Below are 18,985 nucleotides of genomic sequence, written 5' to 3' on the forward strand. Positions count from 1 at the left end.
CCTTGATAAAGAATGACCAAATGGTAACCCACCAGGAGGCGTCCCGATCACCTCCTGGCTTTTGTTTCTTTGTAAGTACAGTAAGCAAACCCCCCACAAGGAGGTTTGCAAGCAGTAAGTGAACGGCTCCAGCCACCCATGGCCGACCACACCGCAGGCTCTCCCGGAGTTTGCTGCCGATGCAGAGTGGTCGGAACGTTCTGAAGCAAAAATCACTGAAAGCATGCAAGAGGCATGACACGGCAGGGTCACCAACAAGGTCGTCAGTCCGTGGGAGGTAAACTGAAGCAGATATTTGGATGGAGGGAGAATTCACCCACTCAAGATGTAACGGCAAATGGAAGACAATGAGGGAAAAGAGAATCAAGAGGCATCTATAGATAAATTCCAGATACTTCTATCCGAAAGCATGAGAGCGGAGATTTCTCTTTTCTACTGAAGAGCTTTGGACACTTGTCATTTAAATAAATAAATAAATAAATAAGTAAGTAAATAAGAGGTCAATTGGATGGAACTCAAGAGTTGGATACCTACGCCTTCCCAGTGACCAAGGTGTACAGAAGCACCAAGAGGAAATATGTTTATAAAAGATCAGCTTCGTTGAAAATAAATGGAACATCAGTTCGATCCCTAGGCTTGATGTAGGCATAATTAATTATTTTATAGCCATGAGGGTACATCACAGCTAGACTGGGATGATCCTGGTTTATGAACCGCACGTTCACCGCTCTCAACCATCTCAGACGAGCCGGTCAGTTGTAGGGTTGATGACCAGCAGGGCTCTGTCACACGGTTCTGATTAAAGAAAACATTCCTATTTCAAAAAGCAAGTGTGTTGCCTCCTGTTTCTAGGACAAGGGTCTTATAATCATCATGATTATTATTATTTTTTTTTTTTTATTAAGGCTCAGTTTAGAAGATGGTATTTTGCAGTTATTAGCGATTACAAATCTGGGCAGTTGCATCTGCTTCTGGGGATGCACAATGATATTCATAGGGTGTCCAGTCATGTTAATAAGAATGAAAATTACAAAGGGATGCAGTGTCCTGGGTGCTGGGTGTAGGCTGTGAAACTGCCCACAATCACCTTGCAAGGCAGAGAACACTACAACGTTCTACAGAAATTCTGATGAAATTTGCTGCCTTTCGGAAGATCACTTCTGAAGGCTCACTTCTGCCTCATTCCGAAATCTATGTTAACTCCATGCACCAGCCCCTGCTTGTATCCCAGAACTCCTCTTGTTTGAACCCTCTCTTTGGGGTGGGAAAACAGCATTAGTTACACCATAAAAAATAATGATATCCAACAGCGTCTTTCCATTTCTTCGACAGGAAAAGAGCATTTATGCACTAACGATGTTTTAAAGAAGAAACACAATATTTCAACATTCTGCTCAAAACATATCGACTCATCTCAAAAGCACTAATTAGGACGTCCGTCACCACGTGGGTTGAGCGGTCTTATTTGATCATCGTTTTAAATATCTGGATCCCCGTCGTTTAAAAATAATTCTCAAGACTGAAAAGAGGGACTTCCTTAAAGCTAGCGTGTGTGCCGGGGACAGTTTTCAAGACGACCGGAGCTCTAGCGGGATCCGTGTGATGGAGATCAACTAAGTCACATTTGAGAATCTCTACGGCCCGTGTATAATCAGCAAAGTTGGCACACTTCACCCCAGCAAATAAAAGGGCGTCTGTGGTGTTCTTAGGGTCTCCACAGTAGCTCATTCGTGGAATGTAAATAGACTGGCATAGAAATTCTAAATTGATTCTTTGATTTCTCAGTCACCCATTACAGCTCTGTTATGTACCATGATTTCTTTCTTTCTTTCTTTTTTTTTAACCCTCCGTTGCCAAATTTTTCAATGGGAAAGATTCAAATTTCGAAAGATTTCAAATTTGAAAAAAAATGCCAAAAGATTTCAAATTCGAAAAAACTTCAAATTTTTCAATGGGAAAGATGCTAAAAGCAAACTTCTTTTCTTAAATTATATATATATGTATAATTATATATATATACATATATATATAATTCATATGCATAATCCCTATAACATTTTCTTAAATTATATATATATATATATATGTATACATGTACATATATTTATATATGTGTTTGTGTGTGTGTGTGTTTGTGTGACTCACCCTCATAGCATTTTCCAGATCTGCACATTATTTTACAAACTGGCCCAACTCATCAGAGATCTTCATGTCAAGATGCATACTACAGCTTGGCCTGACATGGGGAAAATCAATTTCCCTTGAAATCTAACCTTTTAAGGGAACATCACCACATCACGCATGCAAGAGAACATTTTGATACTGCAAGTAGCAAGAACTTGTGCAACGTCCGTTGCTTCATTCAGAAAACAGACCCCAGCGCTCCTCCTTGGTGGGATGATATTACACGGGGCCCCACACACTGCCCTCTTTGAAAAGGCTCTGCTCAGGGCTCCAACGCTGTTGTTTCCTCTCTCCACCTCTTTGTTAGAATGGACCTTTTGTTAAAGATCAAGAAACACGATTTCCTGTTGCAAGCACTAGTAGCCAGAGGGGCTAGCCAGAAGCTGCTGGAAAAGACACACACACACACACACACACACACACACACACACACACAATCAGTGCTACATGAGATTAACTAAAATGATTCTACCAAGATCTGGCTCATAAGACCTCTGAAAAAAGAAGAAATAAAATCACAAAATGTGTGGACTCTTGAAGCTAATGCTTTTTATTTCCTTTACAGGAAACAAAACAAAACAAAACAAAACACACAAAAAAACAACAAGGAGGAATTTCGAAGGCTTTCTCCATGCTCCAAAAGGCACAACTTTGCAAAACATCTGTGGGCGACTTGTATTTCTAAATTAGAAATGCAATTCTACCAGTCACCCCACTCCAGGGGTCTGCAACAGGTGAATATTCCACATGTAAATGAAAAAAAAATGTTCAAAATAAAATTAAAACATCAAGGCGAAAACAAAATACTCTTGCTAATTTTGCCCATTTGGAGAGAATGTTCTCATCTGTAATTTTTGTTTCAAAAGCTTCACTGTGTCCTTTTTTTTTTTTTATTTTACTGTAAACCACACTGCACTGCAATATCCATGTTTCCCTCTGTAGAATCACACTGCGAAAGACTCAATTTCCAACACCACGTTTATGTACTGTTGTCTTGAAAACATTTTTACCCACCCCTAGGAATATCAGTCATAAAACATACAACAAGCAGACAAAATTGCCAAAGAATGTAAATCTGAAAATATCACCCCCTACCAAATACGTATTTTTTTCTAAGCTCTCCACTGGGGAAAAATGAAGGAAGCCTCAGAAAATGGAAAGCTACCTACCCTGCTGAATTTCCATGAACGTAGCCAGTGTCCTTTTATGGTAAATCATAAACTATTGCAAAAATTCAACGAAGAGCTGAGCTCCATTGTGTGCAAACACAACGGTCCTCGTGACCTCACAGCAGGGGCCCAACACACACAGAAGATAATCAGTTAAGGAATTAGGTGACAAGTTTTCCAACATAGGAGAAGCTAAGTAACACACCTACGTAACCACAGAAGAAAGTCCATGTCTATGGCCATCACCACCTGTTACCAAAGGCTCACCATCCGCAAAGGTGTCCACTCTACAGAGCTGCGTGGCTTCCGTGGTATTCTCACAACCCAACGAAAGAAGAGCACCTTAAATAGTTTCCTTTTACTTTGGCGACCTTGGAGCCTGCCATTGTCTGAGGAAGGCCAGACAATGTAATTCAAGAGTTCAACAGCACCAAGCTAAAAAGGCAGACCGAGCTACAAACATTTCTTGCACCGTCCAGGAAGCACAGAGAAGCAGACCTTCATACACATCAGAGTAACATGGTTCTAACCAGTCAGTCCCCACACAATGGAAAGCAGTGCCCGTCTGTCACCGCGTCTGTCACGGCCTTGACACAACGCAATCACTTACCTAGAATGCCCAGCCGGTAGTTAATGGTTATCACGATGACATTGCCGTAGCTTGCCAGAACGCTCCCATCTATCATATTGCCGGTGCCCTCCATGTAAGACCCGCCGTGGATATAGACCATGACCGGCTTCTTACTGTTCTGATCATGGATGTCTGGAAAAAAAGCCAAGTAAGGAAACACAATAAAAAATCACACTGATTAATGGAGGCTCGAAACAAGGGACATGGATTACTTTTTCCTATTTTGGCTGGAATCAACCAGGTGTGTATTTTTGAGTTACAGACACATTCATAAGATTGCCTAAGAAAAGTGGTCAATGGGATGATATTTTCTAGTCCTAGGAATGGTACTTTGAGAAGCACACAGACATTTGAAGTCATATGAGTGCATCTGTCCATTGCTCTGTATATCTAAAACAGTGAAATATAGAGAGCTTAGATGAAATACTTATTTCCTGAACAGGGCTCAAGTCCTAAAAGCTGACTTATCGAGGAAACACATGGCATGATGTTTTCAGCTGCGAAGTAAGTGTGAAATCAACTTAAAAATGATCATTGATCTTTACGATGACTGCCCTCTTTATTCAAAGGTGAGCTTACAGGTTCATTTTCAACTTCACAATGAGCACACGAGACTAGCTGTGAGATTTCGATGCTCAATACGGGACAGAGGATGATGAAAACCAAAGAAAGGGCGAAAAACTATCAACAGAACAGAAATGAGTACCACTGAAAACAGAGCAAAACAAGATGCCCAAGCAAATGTGTTTGTTCTCATTTACGGGCTGCAGGCACAGCTCAACACATTTAACACGAAAGCCACGTAATAAAAACAACACAAGACTCCCGCCTCAAGATGGAATTTGTGAAATGTTACATATTTTCACAGAAGACTAGACACTCTCATTGTGATGTGCTACCAGTGGGTAACCTTGGTCATACCTTTGTTCCTTTACTGAGCAGTGATGTAAAAACTATGTTTTGCACTGGTCTGTGAGAACAGAAATTCAGAGACCCTGTGTCCATTTGTGGAAACCACTTTCTAAAAAGGTATTGATCACATAACCTGTTTAATCAGTCCTTATGCTTATATTGAATGTTTTGGAAGACTGACCTCAATGATATTTATTTCAGAATCTCTATGCATTTATAGAGATATATACACATAGGTGTGTGTCAATATTTAAATACCTACATGTTATCAAAAGAAACCCAAATGTACCCGTATATATTTATTTTCACCTTTTTATCAATCAAGGTTTTTTTTTTTCTTCTCTCCTAATTCACCAAGACGCTTGTGAAATATCAGAAAGGAGTTTTAAGGAAATGAACCACTATCATTTAGATGGTGGCTGCTAATAAAATAAATTATGATCCCAATGTCAAAATGAGTTCATTGGCTGCCACACTAAGGGCAAGCAGAAGGCTCACAGTCAAGTACAGGAAAGAGTATCATGGCCCCGTGTTTCTGCAGATACTTATTCTCTCAAATAAAATTCAAATATAGAATAAAAGTCCCTTATTCATCATGTAGGCATCATGTGCTATGTGGAATTTTGAAAGACACAGCTTTCTGGAAAGGTGTGCTCTTTTGCATGACTTATTCCTCTCTCTTTCTGGATCCTGATTTAGTGGATTTTCTGTCATTTCTTTTTTCAGTACATGCTGTTGGCTACTCCACTGTGGAAAAGGATTAAGTACGGATTTTGAGGACTATCTGAAGGGGTTTCCCTGGAAAAAATGCTAAGCTAGTATCTCTGAACTTTCCAAACACATAGCACAAGATTTTCATGAACTTGAGGGAGGAATAACAAGATGTCCTCTTAATACAAAGTAAAAAAAGAAAAGAAAAGAAAAGAAAAATCACAAATGATTGCTTTCAATGAAAATAAGGGGGGATTTTATGGTAAGGAAGTTGCATTTCAAGCATTGGGAAAACAGGTCCTAAGTATCAAATAGAAATGCACTAAAAAGAAATACAGAACAAGAGGCAAATTATCCTCCTGGCTGGTGCAACAGAACAAAGAAAAGGCTTGGGGTTCAGTTAATACATTTTTTTTTCTTCTTTTTATGTGATCTGATGGAGTACTTTTTAAATTTTGTTTTGTTTTGTTTTAATACATTTGTGAATTCTGTTAAAACGGCAGGCATTCCGAGGCCGTCTGCAAAGCAGATGAAGGCTGGCGGAGTCAGTGCAGGGTATGCTACCCTAAGGCCATCACAAAGGATCCTGCAGACGGACATCTGACGTATGGACAGCCTTGTGAACACAGGGGAATGACAACAGCAGCAAAATAATAACAAAGTGAAGAGAAGCAGGCATGAAAGCAACATCGGCCAAACTTCTTGGACTGCAGTTGATTTAGAAAAGAGGTCAAAGACAGCAGCGCAAGCTATCGCTGAGAGGTTGCTGCCTGGCGGCGAGAACTCACCAGCCTCTCCCCTGCTTTACGTTGCCTGTCATCCCCAAACCTGAACGTCCTTCAAGGGCCTTTGTCCTCTAAAGAAAATAAATGGAGGTCCCTGCATTTCGCTCCTTGGATGGGAGTTATATACTTCTTACCCATCATATGGAGCCTGCACAGGAACATGGCTGGGCCTTTTCGTTTCTTTGAAACCACTGATTCTGCTGAAGGCATAGAAATACCTTGTGGTTCCTTCTCGCTTAGAGGCCACTACCTTCCATATTGTCAAAAACATGAATTTACTTCTGGTGGCGAGTCTGTCCCGTAACATGGGATCCTTCACAAAGCAACTTTCCATAGCAACCAAACATGTGAGGGGGGTGAATGGTGAAAAAAAGAGCTGCTAAACAGCAGCCCTCGGAGAAACAACATCTCATTAAAATACTTTTTCATGTATTTCACTGTGAGCCAGAGAAGATTCTTTGAAGCCTATTTTTAAATCCAAATATTTTTTAAAAAAGAAAAAAAAATAAAAAGAAACCAACAAAAGCTCAAATGCCAGACACCCAAAAAGTTGTACAAAGGTGTCTCTCAGAGTTTGGCAGCTTGTAGACAGAATTAAGAAGACCAAAGGTCCAAAATACAATAGAACTTAAAAAAATAACCTTTGGAAGGAAGAAAAGAACATATACATGCATGTTAGGCATGTTCTAAATTTCATTTTCTCTTCTTACGACCAAGCCAAAAAAAAAAAAAAAAAAAAAAAAAAGAAGGAAAAAGAAAAAGAAAAAGATGGGCTTCCTTGTAAATAACATTTTTTTTTAATTCACTTCATATTTAGAAATATTTATACTTCTCACAGGTGGTTTGCATTCATGTACAGGGTCCTTGGGACTAAAAGGGACACTGGTTTCCAAACAAGAAGAAAATAAAGAAGCACACAGAAGTGTACTTGTTTCAGAGAAGGGGAGGAAAAAGGGACTGAAATTAAAAAAAAGAAAAAAATAGAGAGAGAGATTAAAACCATGCATCAGGGTCGAGCTTTGAAAAAACAAAAAATACCTTCATCTTCACCACGGTCATTACTGGTTATATCATCTGCGTTTTTCTTTGTGTTGGCTCCTGGGTCATATTGAGAAGGAAAATAAAGGGAAAAAAGAGAATTCAAAAACAACAGGTTTGCAAAAAAATCAGAAGAGAGAGCGATACTACCCAGTAAAAGAAAAAAAAAAATATGTCACACAAAAAGTTGAAAGTTGTTACATTTGGATTTCAAAAAATGAGATAGGGCAATGCAAAATGCATAAAAACATAAAGATGTCAAAAAGAACAAATTCAAAATGTTACTTGCAAAAAATGTGCTCTATCCTGTGAAAATGCAGTTTGGGGGTTAAAATGATAAAACTGCAAAAAAAAAAAAAACAGAGCTAATGTGAGTTTGAAAAAAAAAACAGAAAATTAAATTATTAAAAAAGATTTCCCACATTCTTAAAAGAAATGCATATGAAGTATCCAATGTTCCTCTAATTTTAATATGTGACAATCTACATAAATTCATGAAATGTCACCAGTACACTTTTGTTAGGACATTCCATAACGTAAGAGAAAACACATTTATGTAATAAACACGGAAGGACTTTCAATAAAATACTGAAAATTGGCATTCATTTCATGCAGAAGAACTTAAAACAGAGCATTTCAAATCCAAATCAGAAATGTCAGTTTGTTACTTAATTTAAATCAGGACAGTCACCTCTCCCCAGTGGTTAGAGAGCTATTACCCAGTCCTGGTTCCCACTTAGTATAAAAAGAAAACAACAACACAGCTGCCATTTTCAATAAAGTTTTCTTAAGACAAGAGAAAACATTAAACATCACATTCTCTGTGTTTGAAACACTTATTAAATATTACTTTGGTGTCAATGGTCATTGAATTTAACATAAATAAATAAAATCACCTACCTTGATGATCTGGAACATAAGTTACCCTAAGAATCTCCAGGGAAACAAAATATGGGGCAGTGGGAGTATCCGCTCAACTACTCCCCAAAATACTCTCTTATACATTCTGTACATAGTGTGCCATTTTGGGTTTTCCTATTCTCAAGATACAACATGCTAAAACATTTCATATTGCTTGAATTGTTCGGTAAATTAGTTCAATTCTCTTCTTTTTATAGACAGACATGGCCCTGGGGGAATGTATATCCCAGATCCAGTAATTTCAAAAGTGCCTGAATGACATTCTTCTAGAAGTTCTGCTTAACTCAAAGAAAGTCATCGTGTTTCAAAACCAAGATCTGAAGTTGTTGTTTTTGTAGGTCAGTTATGGATTGCTTATTGTCCATTTTATATGGTTCAACAGTTCTTAGCTCACAGACCTTGGTGGTTGGGTGGGACATCTGATTTGCTGATTTTTGAGGCTTAACTATTCCTGCTATTCATAATTTCAAGCATCTAATATAAGGTCATTGAAGACAGCTACAAAGAGTTGCCTGAGACCCCTTGGAACTCTAAGCTACCGGTAATTTGGCCTCATCTACCTAGAAGTACACTTTTGTTGGAACCCACCTGTTCTCCTTACAACACATTCATTTCCAATCCCATAGAAAGTATCATGACCTCAATGTGTCAATGTCTTAAGAGTCATTAGCTTGATATGAAATTTATTTATACCCAACAATCCTACTGCATTGAAATATCTAAAAGAGAAAATGTTTTAAAAAAATCAAATGAGGTTGAGGGTCTTTGGGGTTGTTTTTGCCAGAGTTCATCAGTACAGAACCTATCTTAAAGCAAATTCATGGACTTGAATTTATGAGGAAATTGTGACCTTAAAAAGGGATGCCTTTCCTGAAGTAGACTACATGAATGATACACAAAACTGTTCTACAAACAAGTTCTCTCATTTCTGGAAAAAATAAAAAAAAAATCTGGGCACCTGGGTGGCTCAGTTGGTTAAGTGGTTGCCTTTGGCTCAGGTCATGATCCCAGAGTCCTGAGATCGAATCCCCAATTGGCTCCCAACTCTGCGGAGAGCCTGCTTCTCCCTCTCCCTCTGCCTGCCTCTGCCTACTTGTGCTCTCTCTCTCTCTCTGTCAAATAAATAAATAAAATATTTTTTTAAAAAAATTCCTTTCATCCATGGAAGAAGACTTTATATAAGCTTCTACAGAAACAGGTCACTAATGTCATTTAAAAAGAAAAAAAAAAAATTTGGCTAGAAAAAAATCAAGTTGTCATCACAAAAGTCACAGGAGTGAGAATGTGCTGATTCAGCAGATTTTTTCCAACAAAGTGTGTTCAAGTTTGACTCCCTCTTGTAACACAGTGTCCAGAACACACGCACTCAACATGGGGAAGGCATTCTTTAACGAAGACCCCATACCGACACGTGACCCCCCCCAGGAGCCCATTCTTATAACCCTTGTTTGGAGTCTTTTTTCTCTCCCATGTTGTGTGCTGTGTCCTGGACTTAGCTCAAAGGCCATTCTGCAACCCAGCTGTCAGGGAAGTGAAATGCCAGAACATTCTCCTAAGACCCACCTCTCCGTGCCCCCAGGCTCACCGTCAGGGTGCAAAATGAGAGTGATATGAAATCCATCTCGGGCGGGATGAGAAGCAGTGCTCAGGGAACCATCCCCAACAAAAAGAGCCAAGTTCTGAGGATTAGTGATGCTTTCACAATTTCCATGACGGAGTTCCATCAAGAATAAAGTAGCAGTCTGGGATAACCTGCTGCCTCCTGGATTCCCTACCAAATTTCTGTTACCCAAAGCGTGACTTCTAGGAGCCTTACTGATGTATGGTTTACATACCATAAAACCAACTCATCAAAGCATAACATTTGATGTCTTTTTTATGGAGTTGTACAACCACCGGCTTCATCCAACTTTGGATCATTTCCATCAACCCGAAAAAGACCGTGTCCAACTGAAGGTTCCATGTTGCTATGCCCAGTGTCAATAATCTACTTTCTGTCTTTCTAGATTTGCCCTTTTGGGGTGTTTTGTATGAAAGATTTCATATCCTATGTCGCATTTTGTGTCTGCTTTCTTTCTGTGAGTGTCATGTTTCCAAAGCCATGCATGCTATAGCAGGGGTCATTCTTTTGTAGGAATAAGTAGTACTCCACCGTATGGACACACCAAATTTTGTTTCTCCGTTCAGCAGTTGGTGGACTTTTGGACCAGCTTCGCTTATCAGCTATTAGGAATAATGCTTTAAACACTTGGGGGACAGGATTTTTGTTGGGATGTATGTTTCCCTGGTTTCTGTCTTGATATCTAAACATGGAATTGCTATCTTATAGGGCAAATTCATGTTTAAGGTTTTAAGAATCTGCCAAACTATGTTCCAAATTCGCTGCATTGTGGTGCATTTCCATGAGCCTGTATAGGGGGTTCCAGTTTCTACATTCTGGAGGCAAGCCGTGTTATTATCGGTTTGGTGATAGTCATCTTAAAGGCCGCGAAACAGGGTCTCCTTGTGGTTTTAATCCGCAGCTTGCTCATGAGGTAGCGATGTCCAGCATCTTTTCCCGTACCATCTTCTTTGGTGGGATGTCTGCTCGAATATTTTGCCCATCTTTAAAATTGGGTTCTCTGTCCCTTATTATTAGATTTTAAGTGTTCTTTCTATTTTTCAGTTGCAAGTCTTTCCCCACAAATACGACTTACAAATCTTTTTTCTCAGTCTGGGACTTCTCCTTTGGTTTTGTCAGTGGCACCTTTTGAAATGCAAAAGCTTAATTTTGACGAGGTCGACTTTATCAATTTTCTTCCAGTGCTTGTGCTTTTCATACCTAAGAAATCCTTCCTCAACACGAGACCCTGAAGATTTTCTCTTATGGGGTTTCCTACACATTTAAGAGTTGTAGTTCTCCACCTTTTAATTATTTGAGTTACATGCAGTGTATATGAGAGTAGGGTGGAAATTCATTGTTAGTATATAAGTATTCCATGGTTTCAGCACCATTTACTGCAAGACTAACTTCTCTCTCGTTAAACTGTTGAGATAACATTGCTGGAAGCTAGCTGACTCTAAATGGAGGACTGAATTTATTTTGGACTCTTTTAAGGAGATCCCTTCTGCATTTCTATCCACAAGAATCCCCACATTTCTTGATGACTATACCTTTGAAATATGCTTTAAAACGGGGCAGGAGAAACTCTCCAACTTTCTCTGGCTTTTTCAAGATAGTTTCCTTATTCGAGATCCTTTGCCTTTCTACACAAATTTTCAAATGATCTTGTCAACTGAAGAAAAAAAAAAAAATCACCCAGAGATCTTGACAGAAATTGTTTGCCCAACCACAATTTTGAATTAATTGTAGATAGCAGAGTATGACCCAGAAACATAATTACATATCACCTTTAATGCACTACGTATATTTGATTTTTCACCCTTTTGTTCTTTTTAAATAAGCCATTGCTGTATTTTTTTCCTCACAAATATAGCTAATTAAATGACCTCAACACCAACAGAGTTCTCTTAAATATCGAATTTAGTTAGAATCATGAACTATGGGGAAAAGGTTCTGCTGGAATTTATTCCAGAGTAAACCCATCTTGTGCATGCCAAAAAAGACATTTCAAAACCCATACACACCATGAGTTTCTTCCTCCCTCTCCACATGTACACCTTCCCTGAAATGCCAGAAAAATATTCCTTTACACCTAATAATTAGCCTCTCTATCAAACCTCTGTGGGGAAGTAGCTCTAAGTTTTAAAGAGAATATTTAAGCAACTTCAAACAAATATATAACTGTTCCATTATTAAAATTTAAGTGATTTTATAAATAAAATATCTCAATGTCCCTGGTCCTGAAGGATGTCCATCATTTTTTTATACCTGTTCTTTTCATGTTCCTTTTTTTGTGCTATAACTTCATCATTTTCTAAAGTAAAACTACTAAAACGGGTACTTTCTATCCTAAATGGAAGAGAAATACTTTGTAAAGAATTCAGAAAAGGCAGAGCACAGTAAAGAGGAAGATGAAAATCCTCTAGATGCTGCTGTTAACATTTTGAGACAAGAAAGTAATTTCCCATTTCCTCTTTTTAACTATCCATTAACTTTGTTGTCACTTATGTAGGCAAATCATCAAACACAGACATCAGATACTGTGAGGCGGTCACATTATTTATGCAAGAATAGACAGAAGGGATAGAACCTAGAAAACCTTTAGGATTATCACTCCTGGCATGAGATATTGTCCTGAAAATGTATTTACTGGTTCAAATTTTTTTTTTTTTTTTTTTTTTTTTTTTTTTTTTTTTGTCTCTTAAGAGAGCAAATTCCAAGAGCAACTGAGCCTTGTTTTCCTAAATACAGAAAGAGTGTGTTGTTGCTAAATGCATTACTTACATTACAGAGGAGGCTGTGTAATGGGTTATGGGGGAAATAAATGCTTTCCTGGCCATCACAAATGGGTGTGTGATTGATTAGTTTGTCACTCACCCCCCTCAGAGGAATACTTTTTTCATCTTCTAATTCAGTAATGGGTTCATTTCACCAGTAAGCTGAACAGGACCCGCCCATAACAAACGGCCCATGCCTCATGACTTAATTCACTGGTGAACCCATTTCTTCTGCAGACAGGTATTGACATGTTAAATATGGTAGCCTTGAACACCACTGGCCATACCCAGAATAAATACTCCACACATCAACATTAACATTTTGTAACATTGACTTGAATGGGATTAACTCAGTGAATCTGAAACAACATGAAACACTTAGTCTTTGGGCTTCATCAAAAGCCATGTGGACTTTAGACAATGGTCTACCTACAGAAAAATCACATTCTGCATTTGAAGGACTCACCATGCATGATCTAGGCTTCATTTTTTTTTAAATTTTTTTGAAATCAAAACATCTGAACAAGATGAGATCTCATTCCATGAAAATGTGGGCAAGACTGGGAAGCCTGTCAGATACAGCCTTCAAGAAGAGGCTTCCCCACACCAGCATTTGGAATCCCTCCTTGTTACATGCCATGGCTACGTTGGGCAGGAAGGTCTACCCTGGGAACTGAAGGGCATCTATTATTAATGTGGAGGGAGGGTTTCTGGTGATCCGAAACCCTTAGGAAAGAGAACATGTGAAACGGAGAGCATGAAAATGGATTTCTTTCAACTCATCAGGAGAGTTGTCCTTTGAAAAACCTTTGGAAAGGCATCCCAAAATCTGAAGACTTCGGCTCCACGACACACGAAGGGGTATGGGAATGTGAGTTCCATACTGTGGTCTGGAGGTCAAGAACCTATGATTCACCCTACAGATATTTATTATGCGATTCAGATGTTCTTGATGTCCTCCTAATTATTGTGAATTTCACTACAGCAAAATATTATCTTGGGTTGTTCCTTCAGGAAAATTGAAGTCATGTGTTTGTGACTGCAGTAAAGGCAAAGACTAATTCTTCATTTTCTACCTGTTTCAAAATGTCTCATTTCAATAATGGAAATAATAGGAGGGTTTCTTTTTTTTTTTTTTAATTCTTTTGGTATGTTTTCTTCTTTTTGTCTGACTGGCTTGGGAAGACATATTGAGAGAAATATCAATAATATTTTTTTTCTTTCTTTAAGAATTAGGAAGAATTGTTTTCACCATTTCTGTGGTAGAAAATCAAACTCAGTCTAAAAATATATAGGTCTGTGATATATGTTTGTGTTTTTTATTAAAATCTCAAAGCACTGCATGGCCATACTTGAGCATTTTTTGTTGTGAATTTGGTTATTGAAATGTTTCTGTTCTTAGGAATAAAAGACAAATCCTATTAGATTTGAGTCTCTCCTTTTTATTAGAAGGTTCAGTTGATAGACTATATTACCTCCTCATACCATCTCCAAGAGCTTGAGATTAAATCACAGTGCATTTAAAACCTACAACAAATTTAATATTGGCTTATGGTCCATGCTTTTTCTGCACCTGCATTTAGAAAACTCATGTTGAAAATGAAATTGGCTTTTATTTTCCTGAGATTGCTCCAGAAATGCTGTATTTAAAAAATGATAAACCTCGGTAGGTGTGTATGTAGGTATGTTGGTATATATATAATTACGTATATTCATTCTCCATGCCAAGAGATTCTGGAAGATCTTGAGTTCTTTGGCATGGTTTTAACTCTAATAAAAGGTTCCTTTAGTAGTCAGAACATAGATGTCAGTGATGGGATGCATCTCTATGCCAGGAAATTTGGGTTGTGGTCCAGGAATTAGAGGGAACTGGAATATTTGTCTTCTTGTCCCTTTGCTGTCAACATAGAGGAATAAACTGAAAACATCTCAGAGTGCTCAGTTGATGGGCCACGGTTCCTTGGTCTCTCTTTTCAGGGAGAAACTCAAGGATGTCATGAACCAAACAAGAGAAATGTCAAGCAGGAGTCACACTTAAGGGAAATGTCTCTCATGTCTTTTTCAGTGTGTTATGTTCCCTCGACACCTTCTGGATGAAGGACTTTGTGATTTGCTCAAAATATCCCATGCTCCTCTTACATGAAAGTACTGTGACATCCCCAGCTGCTAACACACCAGTTTGGGCCAACAAAATGTGAATGGAATAGCTGTACGACACTCACAAGCTGACACACTGTGAGGCATCTCATTTCTACCATAGTCTTCCCCCTCCCTCTACGAACCAGACCAGCATGTCCCAGATGGAGATCACCTCCTTCAAAGTCTTGGTTTTGGAAAGAACAGGATCTAGAGAGCAACCAGTCATCCCCAAATGGACACAGAGGTCATAAAAGGGAAAAAAGCTTGGGTTGTTGTTGCAAGACTCTTTTGTTTAGCAGCACAACCGAGCCTAAGTTGACTGTTACAGCCATTTGCTTTTGTTCCATGAGGTACACATTCACATACACAACACACTCACATACATACATATTCAAGAGAGGCACACAGCCTCCTAAACATCCCAACATACACCTCGATCCAACAAACCATTTGAGACCACAGATGTCTCTGGCTCCCCAGTGTACTTGAAATTGGTAAATCAACACCAACATGATAGTTTCCCCTTTGGGTACATGTCTGCCTTTACAGAAAATTACTCTTCTTTTGGGTACTTAGCACTAACTACTATGTGACTATACAGTGCTTAAAAAAAATGAACATCAACAAAATTCACACTTACTTATTTATGGTGATTAAGCCAAACACTATCATGAGTATACCGTAAAATAATTAAGAGAAGGAAGGGGCCCCTTTTTTCTCTTAAGGTGGCTTAACTCAGTTAAGGGTTGACTCTTGATTTTGGCTCAGGTCATGATCTCAGGGTCATGAGACCAAGCTTGTGCTCAGCAGGGGGTCTGCTGGATATTCTCTCTCTCTCTCCCTCTACCCTTCCTCCACTCATGCTCTCTCTCTAAAAAATCCATAAAAATTAATGAAGATGAAGAAAAAAACAAACTATTTACTTCAGTCACCAGGGATTTCCTGAAGAAAGAGCTTAAAAGAATATACAGAAAAGTCACACACAACTTCAAATCAGCTGGTTTTCTGCTAACACACGAATGTTGTTTTGCACAAAGCCATAAATATTGGCTCATATGGTTACTGGAAGTAGTATTATTTTTCATGGTTCCCCATACATTTGCTACACTTTTCTACTTCCCATATTTGGTCATGCAGCCGTTTCTTCCTAGCTTCTGAGACTATGATTGATCTAACCGCCCCTCCCCAAACTTACTCTTTCCCTTTAACAGCCTTTGAACACCCACTCCAGGGACCAACAACTCAAGGGCATGTCCCCCAGCTTCCACTCCTCAGAGCAGAACTTCTTTCTTTATTAATGTATCCTGCAGGGGCTGGGGCTGGGGGATTCCATTTGGGTATCAGAGAAGGGAAATATGGTTGATGTCTGCATTTTTTTGCTGCTTTTTTTTTTTTAATAAACTTTTCAATTTAGAGAAAAAATTGTAAAGATAGAGACTTGTCCTATGCCTCACACTCAATTTCCTCTAGTATTAACATCAAACATGAGTCTGGTACATTTGTTATAATTAATGAGCCAATACCTACATGTTATAACTCACTAACGTCTGTAACTTATTCAGATTTTCTCAGTTTTTGTTTCATGTCCTTTTTTTGTCCACATTTCATTTCAGTTCTCATGGCTCCTTAAGCTCTTCTCAGCTCCAAGATTCCAAGAGTTTCCTTGTTTTTGATGACCTTCACAGTTTTAAAGAGCTCCTCTCCAGAAATTTCATAGGATATCCCACAGTCAGGTGTTGTCTGGTTTTTCGTGATTCCATGAGGCTGTAAAATTTGGGGAGAAAACCCACAGAGGTCAAGAGACCTCCTGATCACATCCTATGAAGGGGGCACACTTGTCACCTGACTCAACACTGCTGGTGTTGGTCTTAAACACCTGGCTGAGGTGTGTTTGCCAGATTTCTGCACTGTAAAGTTATATGATCTCTGTCCCTCTCCATATCATACTCTTTGGAAGGAAGGCAACATGCACAGCCAAACCTTAGGAGTAGAGGTTGAAGGAGACAATCTATGTACACTGAGAACATGGTCTGATACATGACAAGAGGGGATGAAGTTTGTAGGTCCAATCGAGAGTAATAATCAGCTGACCTTTTAATAAGGGAATGACCCAGAATTATCCAGATGGGCACAGTGTAATTAAAAGTAGATTCAGAGTCCTTGGAAGATGGGGTCATCAACCAAATAATGCAGGTGTCCTCTACAATTGAAAAAGAAAGACAAGGAAGACACTTTCCCTTAGATCCTCCAAAAGGAATGACATCTTATCAAAACCTTGATTCTAACCCTGTGAGATCCATTTGGTATTTTTGACCTCCAAAACTGTTGTTTTAAGCCACTAACAATGTGGTGGTTGATTATAGCAGAAATAGGAAATTCATAAACCCTGTTTTATTTATTCATTTGGTCTTCTATGTCAATGTGAGGTTATGGATATTTATTTTACACTTTGAGTTATAGGAAATCTGGCCCTTATTTTGTTTCTCAAATTGTTGAAGCACTGGCCATTACTTAGGTAATGCTCTAAATGTAAAATACTCCCTAGCTTTATTAAACACATCTTGATAATCTCCAATTTACCTTGATTTCAATATTATTATATATTTACATTAGCATTGTGTGGCTTCAGAAAATAATACCTTGCGGGGATTGTACAATGGAATTTCGATGGGATTTTCTTTAATACAACTGTTTAATCTCATAGCCTTAATGACTCTAAGCCAATCAATTCGTTCTATTATAAACCCATAAAGCATTTGCTTCAGGCCAAGATGTAAGCTTAATATCTCTCTAGGTGTTTACAGATTATGCTAAACGAGTTCCATTTTTAAAAGCATGTTATTTTGAGATCCACAGACAAAGTCACTACCAGCTTAATGATTTCATTTCTTTGGTAATTGTATGCAATTTTAGGTATTTATGAAAATCTTTCCAGGTAATGTATTTTGGTTTATATTATTATTACTTTCAGTTTTAGAAATATGGAAGGATGAAATTCAGCTCAAAATACTTAATGGTAAAAAAAGAGTTAATAAGAAGGTGGTAAATAGTATTAACGTAATTTCAAATGCCAGCACTTCATGAACAAAACCCATTCTTGCTGCCAAGGTCTCCTGTACCCGCTGGTCTATATCTCAACCAGCATTCAAGATCTGGATAAAACCTCTTCTTCTTTTGCAGGGTCCTCCCCTAAGAAATAACTTCCCACTATAGTGTCTAGATAGCTTCTCATGATGCAAAGTTCCCAATGGGAATACCCATAAAAACAAAGAAAAAGATGTGAACCTCAGAGGAAACCAAGAACAGCAGAAAACATAAGGCTACATCTGGTAGGTTTCTACTAACCCTACTAAGGAGCCTAAAAAGAGAGTTCCAACTTGCCCAAGGATCTCCTATGATACCACCACATTGGGAATTGTTCTATAAATATGATAGGAAATTAATCAGGGAACATTTGGGACCACCCTGAATGCAGCTGTGTATCACAAAGGAGAAGTGCCTGTCTATACAAACCAAAAAAACCTAAGAAATGCATTCCGATGTTGCCTGGCATTATTTCAGAAAATCTCTGCCTCCAACATCTCTAGGTATGTGTTCAAATTAGACAAAAGTTAAACCAGCCAAAACATACAGGTGAGAGAGTGGGTTAGTGCATGGAAATGGCCAGGAGGTATCTGCTGCAAAGGTAGACAATTCAGAAAAAGCCCTAGAAGCTCGATGTCACTTTCCACACACTCAGCTAGTTCAGAGTATTCAAGTGTCCACAAACACTTAGAGTAACTACTAATGAATTAATACTTAAAGTCAACTAACACTTGCTTCATGTCTTAGGAAGGGACAGTGCAGTCTGGAGGAATACCCTGTTGGAAATGAAGTTTGAGGATCAGCTTAATGGGTCAACAACTACAAAGGATCTACATTGGTAAGGAGCCCCCAGACATGTATGCTGGCAGTCTGGGGCAGCCCTGTTGAGCGACAAGCATTTGTCAGACCACTGGCACAGGAAAGGATTGCTCACAGGTGCACCTGCTAGCAGATATCTTTGGTGGGTATACCCTGACTTGCCCAAAGATGAGGAAAGAGAAAAGAAGAAAAATTGTGTTTTTTATAGAGAA

At 38.7% G+C, this 18,985-nt stretch overlaps 1 protein-coding gene across 6 annotated transcripts in view; it reads right to left on the bottom strand.

The window, feature by feature from the left end:
* The window catches only part of NLGN4X (neuroligin 4 X-linked), a 296,820-nt gene that overhangs the window by 114,792 nt on the left and 163,043 nt on the right, over positions 1 to 18,985 (bottom strand). For all 6 annotated transcript variants that reach the window (XM_013064453.2, XM_004768293.3, XM_045089266.1 and 3 more), the window contains exon 5: positions 3,964 to 4,116. In XM_013064453.2, the coding sequence (XP_012919907.1) occupies positions 3,964 to 4,116 (153 nt within the window). The remainder of the gene's footprint in view (positions 1 to 3,963; positions 4,117 to 18,985) is intronic.

The sequence above is a fragment of the Mustela putorius genome, unplaced genomic scaffold (genome assembly GCF_011764305.1).
Source record: "Mustela putorius furo isolate JIRA1106 unplaced genomic scaffold, ASM1176430v1.1 tig00003836_pilon_pilon_pilon, whole genome shotgun sequence".
NCBI lineage: Eukaryota > Metazoa > Chordata > Mammalia > Carnivora > Mustelidae > Mustela > Mustela putorius.